The sequence below is a fragment of the Emys orbicularis genome, chromosome 3 (assembly GCF_028017835.1).
Source record: "Emys orbicularis isolate rEmyOrb1 chromosome 3, rEmyOrb1.hap1, whole genome shotgun sequence".
NCBI classification, from domain to species: domain Eukaryota; kingdom Metazoa; phylum Chordata; order Testudines; family Emydidae; genus Emys; species Emys orbicularis.
Window position 1 is genome coordinate 86,253,905 of NC_088685.1, and position 16,065 is coordinate 86,269,969.

General features: G+C 45.9%; 1 protein-coding gene across 1 annotated transcript in view; it reads right to left on the reverse strand.

Moving 5' to 3' along the window:
• Window positions 1-16,065, reverse strand: part of AK9 (adenylate kinase 9) — a 180,696-nt gene that overhangs the window by 17,153 nt on the left and 147,478 nt on the right. The window contains exons 34-36 of the mRNA XM_065401415.1: window positions 10,098-10,299; window positions 3,448-3,594; window positions 2,250-2,470 (exon numbers count right to left, since the gene is read on the reverse strand). Of these exons, the coding sequence (XP_065257487.1) occupies window positions 2,250-2,470; window positions 3,448-3,594; window positions 10,098-10,299 (570 nt within the window). The remainder of the gene's footprint in view (window positions 1-2,249; window positions 2,471-3,447; window positions 3,595-10,097; window positions 10,300-16,065) is intronic.

Here is a 16,065-nt window from a genome sequence, read left to right on the forward strand (position 1 = left end):
TTTCAAATATACAAGTAGAGTAAAAGGTCTCTTCCAGTGCCTTCCACTATACAATACTCTGGCAACCACAAAAGTATAAACAAAACTTCAACCCCCGAACAGATTCTACTGCACTACCTAACAACCTAAAGAGGAAATTTTTGAGGATTTGGGAAGGAAACTGAAGGTCAGCAAACTCAGGCTACTTTGAACCAAGGAGTGAAGGGTGAGGAAGCAAATTCCAAAAGGTGCTAAGGAGTCCTACTGGAGAACATCTTAATAGCAACTCCCTTTCATATCAACTGGGCTCCACCTCAACCAACTCTGCTGACCTCAGCTGTGATAATCTGTCACAAGGCGAGACAGGGGGTCTCTTAAGGCTTGTCTACACAAACTTTTAGTTTGTGGCAAGGTGGGGACAAGTCCTTAGACCTTGTCTACACTGGAAAAATGCATCATAGGGCTTGTCTACACAGAGAAGATGCACCAGTTTAACTTAAAGTGGTTTAAGAACTTATTTACTTAAATTGATGCACACTCTTTTTGTGGACATACTTATAGCAGTTTAAAACCAGTAATAGCAGTTTAGCTTGCATTAGTAAATTTTAAGGTGCAAACTAAACAGATATAATTCAGGTTTAAATTGATTTTAGAACATCCACACATTAAATTGCATTGGTTTAAGGAGGGACACCTGGTACATGAGTTTGCGTCCTTGACCATCTTGGCTAATAGCCATTGATGGATCACGAATTTGCCTAATTCTTTTCTGAACCCAGTTATACTTCACAACATCCACTGAGAGTTCCACAGGTTGACTGTACGATGTGAGAAGAAGTACATCCTTCTGTTTGTTTTAAACCTGCCGCTTATTAATTTCATTACCCCTATTTCTTGTGTTATGTGAAGGGATAAATAATACTTCCCTATTCATTTTCTCCATACTATTCATGATTTTATAGATCTCTATCATATCCCCCTTTAGTCTCTTCTTTTTGAAACTGAACAATCCCAGGCTTTTTAATCTCTCCTCATATGGAAACTGTTCCATACTCCAAACTAATCATTTTTGTTGCCCTTGTCTTTACCTGTTCCAACTCTAGTAAATCTTTTTTTTAGATGGGATGACAAGAATCGCATGGATTTAAATAGTGGCATTATGATATTTTCTGTTTTATTATTGATCCCCTTTCCTAATGGTTCCTAATATTCTGTTAGCTTTTTTTGACTGCTGCAGCAGTCAGCAGATATTTTCAGAGAATTATCCATGATGACTCCAAGATCTCTTTTTTGAGTGGTAACAGCTAATTTAGACCCCATCATTTTATATGTATAGTTGGGATGATTTTTTCCAATGTGCATTATTTTGCACTTATCAACATTGAATTTCATCAGTCATTTTGTTGCCCAGTCACCTAGTTTTGTAAGATCCCTTTGTAACTCTTCACAATCAGCTTTGGACTTAACTATCTTGAGTAATTTAGTATCATCTGTAAACGTTGCCACCTCACTGTTTACCCCCTTTTCCAGATCATTTACGATTATGTTGGATAGCACAAGTCCCAATACAGATCTTTGGGGGACCCCGCTATTTAGCTCTTTCCATTGTGAAAACTGACCATTTATTCCTACCCTTTGTTTCCGATCTCTTAACCAGTTACTGATCCATGGGAGGCCATTTCCTCTTACTCCATGACTGCTTACCTCGTCCCCTAGAGCACTTTAACATAGTGTTGTGCGTGTTAAAGCGCACTAGGGAACTTTTAGTGTGCACCAGCAGGATCTACATGGACCAATTAATGCATAACTCATTAGTAGGCTTTAGAAATACACCCCTGTAGAGTGCATTACTTCACCATGTAGACAAGCTCTTTGTTAACGTAATGTAAAATGGTGTAGACAAGAGACTCATGTTTAAAACCAATAGCATTAACCATGACCAACTAACATGTTCAGCCTCTATCTATGCAAGTTGTGTTTTGCATCACATTAGATAACATTTATTAGTTTCTGACATGATGCATTTTCCCAGTGTAGTCAAGATATTAGATTTTTTTATCAGTACTATTTTCTTGAAGACTTTTATTACTACTAAGTAACTGAAATGTGCTCTGAAACTTAAATCCAGCTTAAAATGTTTTTGCCTGGGCTTTATTGCTTTGGATAATTTGAAGCAAATTAAAATTGAATCTAAATGTGACACAATGGGTTCCTTAAATTACAATTACAAAGCAGCAAGCACTATTTTTAAACAGCAATTCTTCTTTTACCTTCTCTTATTCTTTCCAAATATGTCTGGATCTGTTTAATGATCACCTGAACTTCCTCAAATATTTTGTTCCAGACCCACCACTTGCTGCGGAATGCATCAACCACACACCAGTTCTGATGTTCCTTCTCATAGTAAGTCCTAATAGCATCAATTTGCTTTTTATAGCAGGAGTTCTGAATAGCTAGAATCTGTGAGCTGTCATGTATAGGATAAGGTGGACTGAAGAAAATAAAAAATAGCAATGATTTAAGAAACAGCGTTGACATAAGAAGAATCAAAAACATACAAAATATATATTTTCACTGATGATGATTATCTGATTGAATGTCAAAATTTATACATTAGAGTTCACTATCAATATTTTTTTAATTACGCTTATTGAAACTATAGAGCACTGTTGAGGAAATACAGCTCTGTTATCAAGAATCGTATTGTCATTAATACAGAAAAAATTGTCTTTCGTTCTTATCATTACACAATTCTGAGCAATCAAGTGGAGGCTCCCTGCCTGCCGTGGCCCCACGCCGCTCCCAGAAGCGGCCAGCATGTTTCGCGGCCCCTGGGAGGGGGCAGGGGGTCTCCGTGTGCTGCTCCTCCCTGAGCACTGACTCTGCAGTTCCCATTGGCCTAGGAGCCTTAGGGAAGGGGCGGGGCAGGGGGTGGGGCAAGGGTGTTTGGGTTTGTGCGATTAGAAAGTTGGCAACCCTATGTGAGTTCCGGGATCGGGGTAACCGCCTGGCTCCCAGGGTCGCTGGCCCACAGGGCGGGGGGAGTGGGGTCCAGGCTGCCACTGCCCTGCCACCTGGCCCCTGTGGCCCAGGTTACACATTGTGGGCCCACAATGTGTAATAAGTTGAGAAACACTGGTTTAGATAAATAATTTGTGCACTGTACTTTGGAGAAATGAAACATTACTCCTGACCTTTAAAAAGGCCTATAATTAGAACTCTTACTCAAGGAAAAGAGATAGATAATGTTAGAGTCAGTTAAGTATCAGTTTCACTGACACTAATAACTCTTTTGTGGGTGAATAATAAAATCCAGTATCAAGGCTAGCAAATACAGTTTTTGGTAGTCACTTTCAGCAGTACTCAGATACTATTTTGATGAGGGACATATGAGTACTTAAATCGATACTTGAGAGAGATGATAAGATTTACGTGGATAAAATCATCACTCTTTGTTAGCATTGCTACCTGTCAGTGCTTTCCTTGTCTATCAGTGCTCTTCTAAAAAGCTCCTTTGCATCCACTTGTAACTCAAAGATTTTCACTGGAATTATTCTCATTGTTTCCAAGATGCTTACTTGTTTTCTTGTTACAGGATACCCATCAATAACAACTCTGTGTGAAAACAGAAACATGAATACAGGTTTAAAAAAACCTGTCAGTTCCTAATTTACCATTAAGACTAAACAGTAAATAGCAAGAACGTATTTTTAATTACAGCAAAAAAAGATACCAAGGGCGTGGTCCTGCCCCCTCAAGTCAGTGCACGAGAGATTTGCTATTATTAATAACAATTAGCAGCAGTATTACAGTACTGTCCAGAGACCCCAATCAAGATCCAAGTCCCATTGAGTGAGGGGTTGTACAAACCTATAGGAAGACACACCCTCCATCCCAGAGTTTACAATAAAATGTAATACAAAATATAAGAAATTGGAGGGAGTGGAGGAGGTAGGCCAAGCATAAAAGTGTAGGAACACATGGTTACATAGCCTGGTGACGTGCACAACTTGACAGTTCAGAGTCATTTAAAGTTGGAGTTTTAAATGATGAGATCTTATCTATTTATTTATAGCGATCCACAATCCCCACTGGTCCTCTACATAATTAGCAATTTGACTGGAGCAGGATTAGGTTCCAAAGAGATAACATCTAAATCAACAACTGCTACCTTAACTCAAGGTCTGCCTAATCTATATTAGGGTATGTCTACACTACGAGAGTAGTTCGATTTTACTTAAATCGAATATGTGGAATCGATATTACAAAGTCGAACGTGTGTGTCCACACTAAGGACAGTAATTCGACTTTGTGAGTCCACACTAACGGGGCAAGCGTCGACATTGGAAGCGGTGCACTGTGGGCAGCTATCCCACAGTTCCCGCAGTCCCCGCTGCCCATTGGAATTCTGGGTCGAGCCCCCAATGCCTTCTGGGGAAAAAAATGTGTCGAGGGTGGTTTTGGGTAACTGTCGTCATACAACCGTCACTCCCGCCCTCCCTCCCTGAAAGCGCCGGCGGGAAATCAGTTCGCGCACTTTTCTGGTCAGTGACAGCGCGGACGCCACAGCACTGCGAGCATGGAGCCCGCTGCGACCATCGCTGCAGTTATGGCCGTTGTCAACACCTCGCACCTTATCATCCACCTTTCCCAGAGGCAGATGCTGAGAAATCGGGCGAGGAGGCTACGGCAGCGCGGTGAGGACCTGAAGTCTGAGAGTGGCACAGACCTGTCACAAAGCACGGGACCCTGCGCCGAGGACATCATGGTGGCAATGGGTCATGTTGATGTTGTGGAACGGCGATTCTGGGCCCGGGAAACAAGCACGGACTGGTGGGACCGCATAGTGCTGCAGGTCTGGGATGAATCACAGTGGCTGCGAAACTTTTGCATGCGTAAGGGAACTTTCCTTGAACTTTGTGAGTTGCTGTCCCCTGCCCTGAAGCGCAAGGACACCCGGATGCGAGCAGCCCTGACTGTCCAGAAGCGAGTGGCCATAGCCCTCTGCAAGCTTGCAACGCCGGACAGCTACCGGTCAGTCGCGAACCACTTTGGCGTGGGCAAATCTACCGTGGGGGTTGTTGTGATGCAAGTAGCCAACGCAATCGTTGAGCTACTGCTCTCAAAGGCAGTGACCCTGGGAAACGTGCAGGTCATCATAGATGGCTTCGTCGCGATGGGATTCCCAAACTGCGGTGGGGCTATAGATGGAACTCACATCCCTATCCTGGGACCGGACCACCAGGCCAGCCAGTACATTAACCGAAAGGGCTACTTTTCAATGGTGCTGCAAGCACTGGTGGACCATAGGGGACGTTTTACAAACATCAACGTCGGATGGCCGGGCAAGGTTCATGACGCTCGTGTTTTCAGGAACTCTGGTCTGTTTAGACGGCTGCAGGAAGGTATTTACTTCCCGGACCACAAAATAACTCTTGGGGATGTGGAGATGCCTATAGTCATCCTCGGGGACCCAGCCTACCCGCTAATGCCCTGGCTCATGAAGCCCTATACAGGCGCCCTGGACACTGAAAAAGAACTCTTCAACTACCGGCTGAGCAAGTGCAGAATGGTGGTGGAGTGTGCTTTTGGACGTCTCAAGGGGAGATGGAGAACCTTACTGACTCGCTCTGATCTCAGCGAAACCAATATCCCCATTGTTATTGCAGCTTGCTGTGTGCTCCACAATCTGTGTGAGAGCAAGGGGGAGACCTTTATGGCGGGGTGGGAGGTTGAGGCAAATAGCCTGGCTGCTGATTACGCCCAGCCAGACAGCCGGGCGATTAGAAGAATCCAGCGGGACGCGCTGTGCATCCAGGAGGCTTTGAAAGCTAGGTTCCTGAGTGAGCAGGGTAACCTGTGACTATTAAGTTTGTTTACAGAGAAGCTGAACCTGCCCCCGTTTCTTTACCCAGTAAATGTTCACTATCCTCTCCAGTTACATACCCCGTTCACCCCATTCCCCCCCTTCCAACACACGTTTAAAAATAAAATCACTTGAAATTTGTTAATGAACACCGTTTTCTTTATTACTCTTTTCGCGGGAAAGTGTTGAACCTGGGACGCAGACTGTGGTGGGGAGCGGGTGTAGTGTAGTGATGCAAAGGACGCTTCTAAACTCCAGGAATGACAGGCTCCGCACTGGTGGACTGGTTGTTTCAACGGAGCCTGCCACCCCTCCTGTTCGGGACTCTGTGTGTGGGGGCTATGTGACTTTGTGGCAGGGGGAGGACGGTTACAGATCCCCTGCTGCGTGGCTCTGTGATCCAGGATAAGGACCGCTGCATAAGATCTCTAACCGCCCTCCCCCGCCACAAAGTCACATACCACCCCCCCCCTCTCCACAGAACATGAAAACCACCTCCCAGACTGACCAGGGTAACTAGTGAATGCAATGTGTGTGTGCCCTGCTGCTGAACCTGCCCCCATGTCTGTACCCTGGTAAAGGTGACTGTCCTGTCCAATTACCAGCCCCCTTCCCCCCCTTCAAACAGACTCCTCTAAAAGAACATGATGGAAACAGTAATTAACAGAAATGTATTTTTTATTAACAACTACACATGAAACTGGGGGATGAAACTGGGACGGGGGCTTGGGTGAGGCGGGAAGGAAAGGACTTATCAAATTTTGGGGAATGAGAGCCTTCTGGTACTTGAGCAGTCTGCAGGGGTGGAGTGAGAGTTTTCACGGACTCTGCCACCCCTCCTTCTTGGGACTTTGGGTGAGGGGGGTATGGGACTTTGTGGCGGGGGAGGGCGGTTAGATATAGACTGCAGCGGGGCTCTGTCCTCCTGCCTCCGGTCCTGCAGAACATCCACAAGGCGCCGGAGCGTGTCCGTTTGCTCCCTCATTAGTCCAAGCAGCGTTTGAGTCGCCTGCTGGTCTTCCTGCCGCCACCTCTCCTCCCGTTCCATGTGTGATCGGTGCATTTGGGACAAGTTCTCCCTCCACTGGGTCTGCTGGGCTGCCTGGGCTCGGGAGCAGCCCATAAATTCCGAGAACATGTCCTCCCGTGTCCTCTTCTTCCTACGCCTAATCTGCGCTAGCCTCTGGGAGTGTGATGCCAGGGTAGTTCGGGAGACAGTCGCAGCTGTGGGATGGGAAAAAGGGAGTGAATTCCTCAGAAAGATAATTTTTTGGGTGAACAAAGAACATAGTCTTTCTCTGTGAACAAGACCATGCACAGCACCTATCACATGCGCACTCAGGACAAGGTCGAATTTTCGGCCTTCGCATTCAGTGCCTGGGGTCTTGCAGTGCAGATCAGACAAGCGGGACAGGACAGCGGAATTTGGGTAACAGGCTGACATGGTAAGCCGTAGACTTGTGGCTGCTTAAAACTTTAATAATAGCACTGGCCTCCTTTCACATTCAAAGCAATGCCAGTCCCTGCTGCCAGCAATCCGGCAAGCATGAACTCTGCCCCTGTCCCACCCCCTCGCGGCTGTCCCAGGGAAAGATCCCTGTATGCTGCTCCTCTCCCGCCTCCACCGCGTGGCTCTAAACCGCCGGTTACAGTTCTGTAAAGGAAGAGGCAAGCAGTCCCAATACTAACATTCCCCTACCTAATTCAAAGCAGGTCACCATGAGCGACATCACTCTGATGAAGATTTCAGAGACGGAGAAAGAACGGATGCTTCGGGAAAGCCTGCAAAGACCAGGGCCGTATGCCGCCATGCTCTGCAAGGCAATGATCCCCGAGTACTTGCTTGTCTCCTGGCGTGGAAACGTTTCCTACCATGGAGGACCCAATAAGGCCGCTCTCCCCAGGAACCTGATGCAAAGGCTTTCCAATTACCTCCAGGAGAGCTTCGTGGAGATGTCCCAGGAGGATTTCTGCTCTATCCCCGGACATATAGACCGGATTTTATTGTAGCTGCACTGGCAGAGACTAAACAGTAGAGCGCCTAGGGCAAAACAATCATGCTAAACCGGACATTGTTAGATTTTTTTTCAGTAGTTGCACTGCCAAGGACTGAAACGTTAAGCGCCTAGGGGAAAGTAATCATGAAAAACCCATTGTTAATATTGTTAATATTCCTGTTCTGTTAAAAATAAATGTTTACATGTTTAAAACACTTACTGACTGATCCTTCCCCTGATTCTGGCTCCGGGTTAACGCCTGGGGACAGTTGGTAGGGGATCTCTGTAAGGGTGATGAAGAGATTCTGGCTGTCTGGGAAATCAGCGTTGTAAGCGCTGTCGACTGCCTCGTCCTCCTCATCTCCTTCCTCATCTTCCCCGTCCGCTAACATGTCCGAGGAACCGGCCGTCGACAATATCCCATCATCAGAGTCCACGGTCAGTAGTGGGGTAGTGGTGGCGGCCGCACCTAGGATGGAATGCAGTGCCTCGTAGAAACGGGATGTCTGGGGCTGGGTTCCGGAGCGTCCGTTTGCCTCTTTGGTCTTCTGGTAGCCTTGTCTCAGCTCCTTGATTTTCACGCGGCACTGCGCTGCATCCCGGCTGTATCCTCTCTCTGCCATGGCTTTAGAGATCTTCTCGTAGATCTTTGCATTCCGTCTTTTCGATCGCAGCTCGGAAAGCACGGACTCATCGCCCCACACAGCGATCAGATCCAAGACTTCCCGATCAGTCCATGCTGGGGCCCTCTTTCTATTCTGAGATTGCATGGCCATCTCTGCTGGAGAGCTCTGCATCGTTGCCAGTGCTGCTGAGCTCGCCACGATGTCCAAACAGGAAATGAGATTCAAACTGCCCAGACAGGAAAAGGAATTCAAATTTTCCCGGGGCTTTTCCTGTGTGGCTGGTCAGAGCATCCAAGCTCGGACTGCTGTCCAGAGCGTCAACAGAGTGGTGCACTGTGGGATAGCTCCCGGAGCTATTACCGTCGATTTCCATCCACACCTAGCCTAATTCGACATGGCCATGTCGAATTTAGCGCTACTCCCCTCGTTGGGGAGGAGTACAGAAGTCGAATTTAAGAGACCTCTATGTCGAACTAAATAGCTTCGTGGTGTGGACGGGTGCAGAGTTAATTCGATGTAACGGTGCTAAATTCGACATAAACTCCTAGTGTAGACCAGGCCTCAGGCATTGGTGGGCCAAGATACACCAAAACATTCCAACATCTTCACATCAAGGGAAGCTTATGCAATCCTGATCTCAAAGCTCAACACTGCATGTCAGCGATCAATTAGGTGTTGTCCTGTCCTGTGAGAATTACCCTTCTTTGGGAGAGGAGCTGGAGCTTGCGGGAGAGATAAAGAAGTAGGATGATTCTTAACTTTGGTCAGCTTGGCAGGCAGTTCCATTCTGGGGACAGCCTACTAGAAATTTGGATTCCATAGAGGTTAGGGGACAGAAGACAGATTTTATTTGCTGGCTGTTCCTAAAAAAACAAAATGGGAGCACTGAACTGTCAGTCTGCAGTACCAGAGAGAAAAAAACTTGTGCAAGGGCAGAACAGGTACAGCGGAGTCCCAGAGCTCTATGGATAAGTCTGAGGGTACGTCCAGACTACCCGCCGTATCGGCGGGTAGCGATCGATTTATCGGGGATCGATATATCACATCTCGTTAAGACGCGATATATCAATCCCCGAACTCGCTCCCCGTCGACTCCGGAACTCCACTGGAGCGAGCGGCGGTAGCGGAGTCGACGGGGGAGCCGCGGCCGTCGATCCCGCGCCGTAAGGACGGGAGGTAAGTCGGAATAAGATATGTCGACTTCAGCTACGGTAGCTGAAGTTGCGTTTCTTACATCAACACCCCCCCCCCCAGTGTAGACCAGGCCTTAGTTGCCACTGGTATTTGTAGTAAGAGGTGCAGTCCTCATGTCTCAGACTGGGGGAGACATCAAAATTGAGAAAGAAACAGGAATTTTCAGTGTACAATGAAATACTGTCATTTTGGTTGAAAAATATATTTCAGAAAATGTGAAATATTAAAGGTAAAGGAGGAAAGTGAAATATTCTTACTTGAGAATTGTAGAAAATCGTGCTGTGGACAGGACCAAAGTGTAACTTCTTAACAGACAAATGTTTGGTTCCATTGACACGTTTTAGTGAAACCACTTGTTTCATTATGGTTATGCAAATCAATCCTTATGAAAAGAATGTTATCTTACAAAAACAAACAAACAGACAAACCTCTTACCCAGCAGTGCTGCACACATGATCCATCAGAGCCACTTCTAGAGCCTGGATGGCCAGTTCATCAGGTGCAGTCAGTCCTTTATGAAGATGCCACTTTAACATAAGTGCCAACTCGCTCTCTGGCTGATTGTTTAACACTAGTCGTATAGCATCTCCCACAGATAAGCGCATTAGCCCATAGACACTTGCAAACTTCTTAGCAACTGAAAAATATTTTGTTTTTAACACTCAGTTTTCACTTAGACATCAATGCAACACAATGTTTTATTCACAAAATGTTGTTCATATTCCGTAAAACTATGACTTTCATAACTTACATAAATGTAGTATGCTACTGGTATAGAGCCAAGAGACAGGACTTCTCAAAAAATGTATTGTAGGTCAAGCTTGTGCATGTATGCATAATTTAAAATGCATTAATATCCAGACATTGACACTGAACCCCCAAAAGCAATGTCTGCATTTCTAAAGCAGTCACTGCTTAGTATAGGGCCGGGATTGGAATAGTAGGTACAGGATGTTACTTCTCCTTGTGCTCCCAACCAAGGGCATAAGGGGTGGAGCAGGCTGACCACCTCTCCAGTTAGCTTTCTACCACAAATAGCCATAGGATAAGGCTCTGCAGCAGAGGGGAAGGAGGGTGGGTAGTGAAATAGAGATAGGAATCATACATCTCGAAGAAGTCCAGATACTGTACAAAGTAAAAAGAACAGGAGTACTTGTGGCACCTTAGGGTACGTCTACACTTACCGGAGGGTCCGGCGGCAGGCAATCGATGTTCTGGGATCGATCCCGGAAGTGCTCGCCGTCGACGCCGGTACTCCAGCTCGGCGAGAGGAGTACGCGGCATCGACGGGGGAGCCTGCCTGCCGCGTCTGGACCCGCGGTAAGTTCGGACTAAGGTACTTCAAATTCAGCTACGTTATTAACGTAGCTGAATTTGCGTACCTTAGTCCGAAGTGGGGGCTTAGTGGGGACCAGGCCTTAGAGACTAACAAATTTATTAGAGCATAAGCTTTCGTGGGCTACAACCCACTTCTTCGGATGCATATAGAGTGAAACATATATTGAGGAGATATATATACACACATACAGAGAGCATGAACAGGTGGGAGTTGTCTTACCAACTCTGAGAGGCCAATTAAGTAAGAGAAAAAAAACTTTTGAAGTGATAATCAAGATAGCTCAGTACAGACAGTTTGATAAGAAGCAAGTGTGAAAATACTTACAAGGGGAGATAGATTCAATGTTTGTAATGGCTCAGCTATTCCCAGTCCTTATTTAATCCTGAGTTGATTGTGATCCTTTACTCTCACAGATCTTGGGAGACAGACCTGTCCTCGCTTACAGACAACCCCCCAACCTAAAGCAAATACTCACCAGCAACCACACATCACTGAACAAAAACACTGACCCAGGAACCTATCCTTGTAACAAAGCCCGATGCCAACTCTGTCCACATATCTATTCAAGTGACATCATCATAGGGCCTAATCACATCAGCCATACCATCAGGGGCTCGTTCACCTGCACACCTACCAATGTGATATATGCCATCATGTGCCAGCAATGCCCCTCTGCCATGTACATTGGCCAAACCGGACAGTCTCTACGCAAAAGAATTAATGGACACAAATCTGACATCAGGAATCATAATACTCAAAAACCAGTGGGAGAACACTTTAACCTGTCTGGCCATTCTATGACAGACCTGCGGGTGGCTACCTTAAAACAGAAAAACTTCAAAAACAGACTCCAACGAGAGACTGCTGAGCTGGAATTGATATGCAAACTAGACACAATCAACTCAGGATTAAATAAGGACTGGGAATGGCTGAGCCATTACAAACATTGAATCTATCTCCCCTTGTAAGTATTTTCACACTTGCTTCTTATCAAACTGTCTGTACTGAGCTATCTTGATTATCACTTCAAAAGTTTTTTTTCTCTTACTTAATTGGCCTCTCAGAGTTGGTAAGACAACTCCCACCTGTTCATGCTCTCTGTATGTGTGTATATATATCTCCTCAATATATGTTTCACTCTATATGCATCCGAAGAAGTGGGTTGTAGCCCACGAAAGCTTATGCTCTAATAAATTTGTTAGTCTCTAAGGTGCCACAAGTACTCCTGTTCTTTTTGCGGATACAGACTAACACGGCTGCTACTCTGAAACCTGTACAAAGTAAGTAACTCTCTTTTCTTCTTTGAGTGATGGTCCCTATGGTATTCCATTTGAAGTGACTCTCAAGCAATTTTCATTAAGGAGGAGGACACAAGGAACTCTGTTGTACCACAGAATGAAGGACCGCTCTGCCGAAGAGGCCTAAACCAAAGTGTAATGTCTCTCAAATGTATGAATGTAGCCCCACATTGCTGCTGTGCTGCACTGCAAATTTCTAGGAGAGGAACATTTCAAAATGAAGCTACCATTGCAGCCTGTGCTCTAGTCAAGTGAGCCTTCACGCCTTGAGGAGGAAGGGTCGCTATCAGCTCATAATACAGCAGGATGCAGCCCAATATCCATTTCAACAGTCTCTGTGAGGAGATAACTTCTCCTCTCATGCATTCAGCAAAGGAGACAAACAAACAGTTTGGGACATTTTCTGAAGGATTTCATCCTCTGTAGATAGAAGGCTAAAGCGCAATGGACATCCAGAGTGTGGAGCTTTCTGTCCTCTCTGGTGGCCTGGAGCTTCAGATAGAAGACACATATGTGGATGACCTGGTTCAGATGGAATTCTGCAATTAATTTAGACATAAACTTAGGATGTAACCTCAAGGAAACCTTATCCTTATGGAAGGCCGTATAGCCCCCAACTCACCTATACTTCTGGCTGAGGTGATAGCAACCAGCAATGCAACCTTCACAGACAAATGAATGAATTAAATGAGTATGCCAGATCATCTTGGCTGGTTCTAAAATGGCCTCATTAATTGGCAGTGCCACCTTACTGGTACCAACATTCTGGTGGACATTCAGTAGCTTATGAGGTATATCCTATACTTCCTCCAGGTGGTCTGGAATGAATCTGAAATGCTTCTGAGGAGCTCCTGGGTCTGTAGTCATTAGATGGTGGCAGTGAGGCTGGTGCAACCATCCCATCTGGGGACAACAATGATAACCTCACTGGGGCGAGCAGTTCTTCCTGGTCAGGGCATTCCTCTTCCTTATATTGCTTCTGAGGGGTTTGAGGTTCTTCTCTGAAAGGGAAAGCCTGTCTTGACTCCTGGTGTGACCCCAGTAATGCCAGTGTGAAGAGTCATAGGGAAAATGAGGCAGTCTCCATGGAGAAGCGTACCTCTGGTCCTGAGTTGGGTAGTCCCTCCTATGAGCAAGGGAGGGGCACCACGAGATCTTGGAGCCTCTTTTGGGGCTGACCCCATGTCTTGATCGGGTGGTGAAGCTCTCCCACTGTATCCAAGCTCATTGGAGGAACAGAACATTTCTTACTGATAATTTCCTTTCTGCTAGCAGTGTCTCCCACAATTCCAGCCATCTGGGCTACTCCCCCCCACACACACACACTCTGCAGCTCACGCAGGTGAATCAAAGATTTGGCACATCCTGGCCATCTCTCTTTGCTCCTAGTTGCCACCAGCTGAGTTATTCCAAAGCTATGAAAACGACTTATATAACAATATTAACAACAAATGCTCCAGAGGTAACAAACTATGTACAGTAGACAAAATGGCCACATGATAATGATCCCACATAATATCTGACCTTTGGCCCTTGAGCCATGTAGCGTAGGTAGGATTGTGGAAGACACTGCTACCAGAAAGGAAATTATCAGCCCAGTATCTCCCACAATTTGGGACATATGGGAAGTAGCAAGCAGTGAACAGATATAGAAAGAGTTATGGAAGACGTCACCAGGAGAAAGAGAAGGTACCCCCACTTTGAAAGAATTGATCAAAGGGCAATATTATTTCTTAGCCACTGCCTGCAGCACCTTCTTACCAAAGGAGGCCCCTGCGGATGACAGAAAGTCCACCCTATAGTGCATAATGAAGTGTTAGTTGTTGACCAAGTGCTCGCTTTGCATATTTCCGAGGTGAATGCACTTGCCTGTTCTGCCCTCCACGAGGTTGCTAGGGCTCTTGTGGACTGCACTTTGATCCCTTCCAGAATAGGAAGGGCTTGTAAACCTCCACAATGAATAGCCTAATCCATCTAGCAGTGGACGATGTGGAAACTCATGAGTCCTTGGTATTTTGCATGGAAGGACATGAATAGGACTCCTGACCTTCTCTTGGATTTGAGGTAGAGAGCTCTCCTGACATCTAAGGTGTGTCACATTTTTTCAGTCCGATGCTGTGGTCTTGGGCAGAACAAGGGAAGAACAACATCTTGGGAAGTGTGGAAGGAAGAGTTCATCTTAGCAAGAAATGATTCCAGACTTCTTGTGAATACATACTTTCATAAATAAGGCTGCTAGCTCTGACACTTGACTGCTAGATGTGATAGCTATCAGAAAGCAAGTTTTGAAGGGCAGGTAGAATGCTGGCCCTGAAGTCAGAGGTTCAAAGGGATGACTTATCAAGGCTCTCAACATGGGTGGTAGGTCCCCTTTTGGGAAGAGTGGTCTGTCCGCTGGCCTAGATAGCCAGACTGCTCTAAGAAATCTGGTTACCGGGGGGTTTCTGCTAGGGAGCCAGTGGATCCTACAAATGCTATGAAGAATAGACACTTGACGTGCTATGGTGCTGGGCTGAAGACATCTATTGATACCTTTTTGGAGAAAATCCAAAATGGTTGGATTCTGGATTTCTGGTATTGACACTGTGCTCTTGGCAACAGCTACTGAATCTGGACCAGATAGAGGAATATGCTTTGTGTCAATATTCTCCCAGATGAAAGCAGTCTTTATGACTTTTGAGGACAGGCCCAGTGATACAAGTTCTTCTCTCTCAATAGCCAGGCTGCCAGTTGAAGCTAGGTCAGATCTGGGTGGAGAAAAAGGACCTTGTGAGAGAATGCCTGGTCCTGATGGAAGCTAAAATGGAGGCTCCATTTTCAGTAATATCAAGTCAGAAAACCAAGGTCTCCTGAGTCAATGGGGAGGTATCAGTATTTCTGTGGCCTGCTCTCACTTTATTTTCTGGACCAACTTCACTAGGAGTGGGAAGAGAGCATGGCCATCTGCAGCCATCTTTGTGATAAAGCATCTGGTCCCCATGGATCTGGGGTCCATCTCCCTGGTGAAGTATTTTGGTCTCTTTGTGTTCATATGATTTACAAACAGGTTGGCTGAAGGGTGGCCAAACATCTGAATAATGAGGTTGAAAACTTCCCGATTCAGGTACCAATCAGAGTTGTTGATCCTGCAACTGATGAGCCAGTCTGCCTTTTGGTTCAAGTCCCCTTTATGTGGATCCCACTGAGGGAAAGGAGAAGCTGCCCTGCCCACCTCATTATTTCCATTGCTTCCATGTGTAGTGTGGGCTCCTTGCTCCCCCTTAGTTGTTCACATATGCAACAGTGGTTGTGTTGTCAGACTGAACCAGGAAGCGGCTCTCCTCTAGACATGTCTGACACCATTTTCCAGCCAGCTTGACCACTCTCAGCTCTAGAAAGTTTATGCTGTGAGCTATTTCTTCTGTGCTCCAGAGGCCTGGCATCAGTTGTAAGAAGTAGAGCATCTGGAAGACATACTGGCATGCCTCTGCAAATGTTGGCTTGGGCTGACCACCATTTTAGGGGGCTGAACCCTGGCACTGGAACCTGCACTTGATCTTTCATGTGTTCTGGGGAGTGGTCCCCACCTTTACAATAAAGGCTTGAAGACTCCTAATGTGTGATCGTGCCCATAGAGTGATCCCTATACATGATGTGAGAAGTCCTAGCTATTGAAGACACAGTGCTATGGTAGGCCTCCTGCAGCTCTGGAACATGGTGATAAGATCCTGGGTTTTTCTAGAACCTTTAGAGTAATGGATAGATTTTTGTTATCGAGGTTTCTATG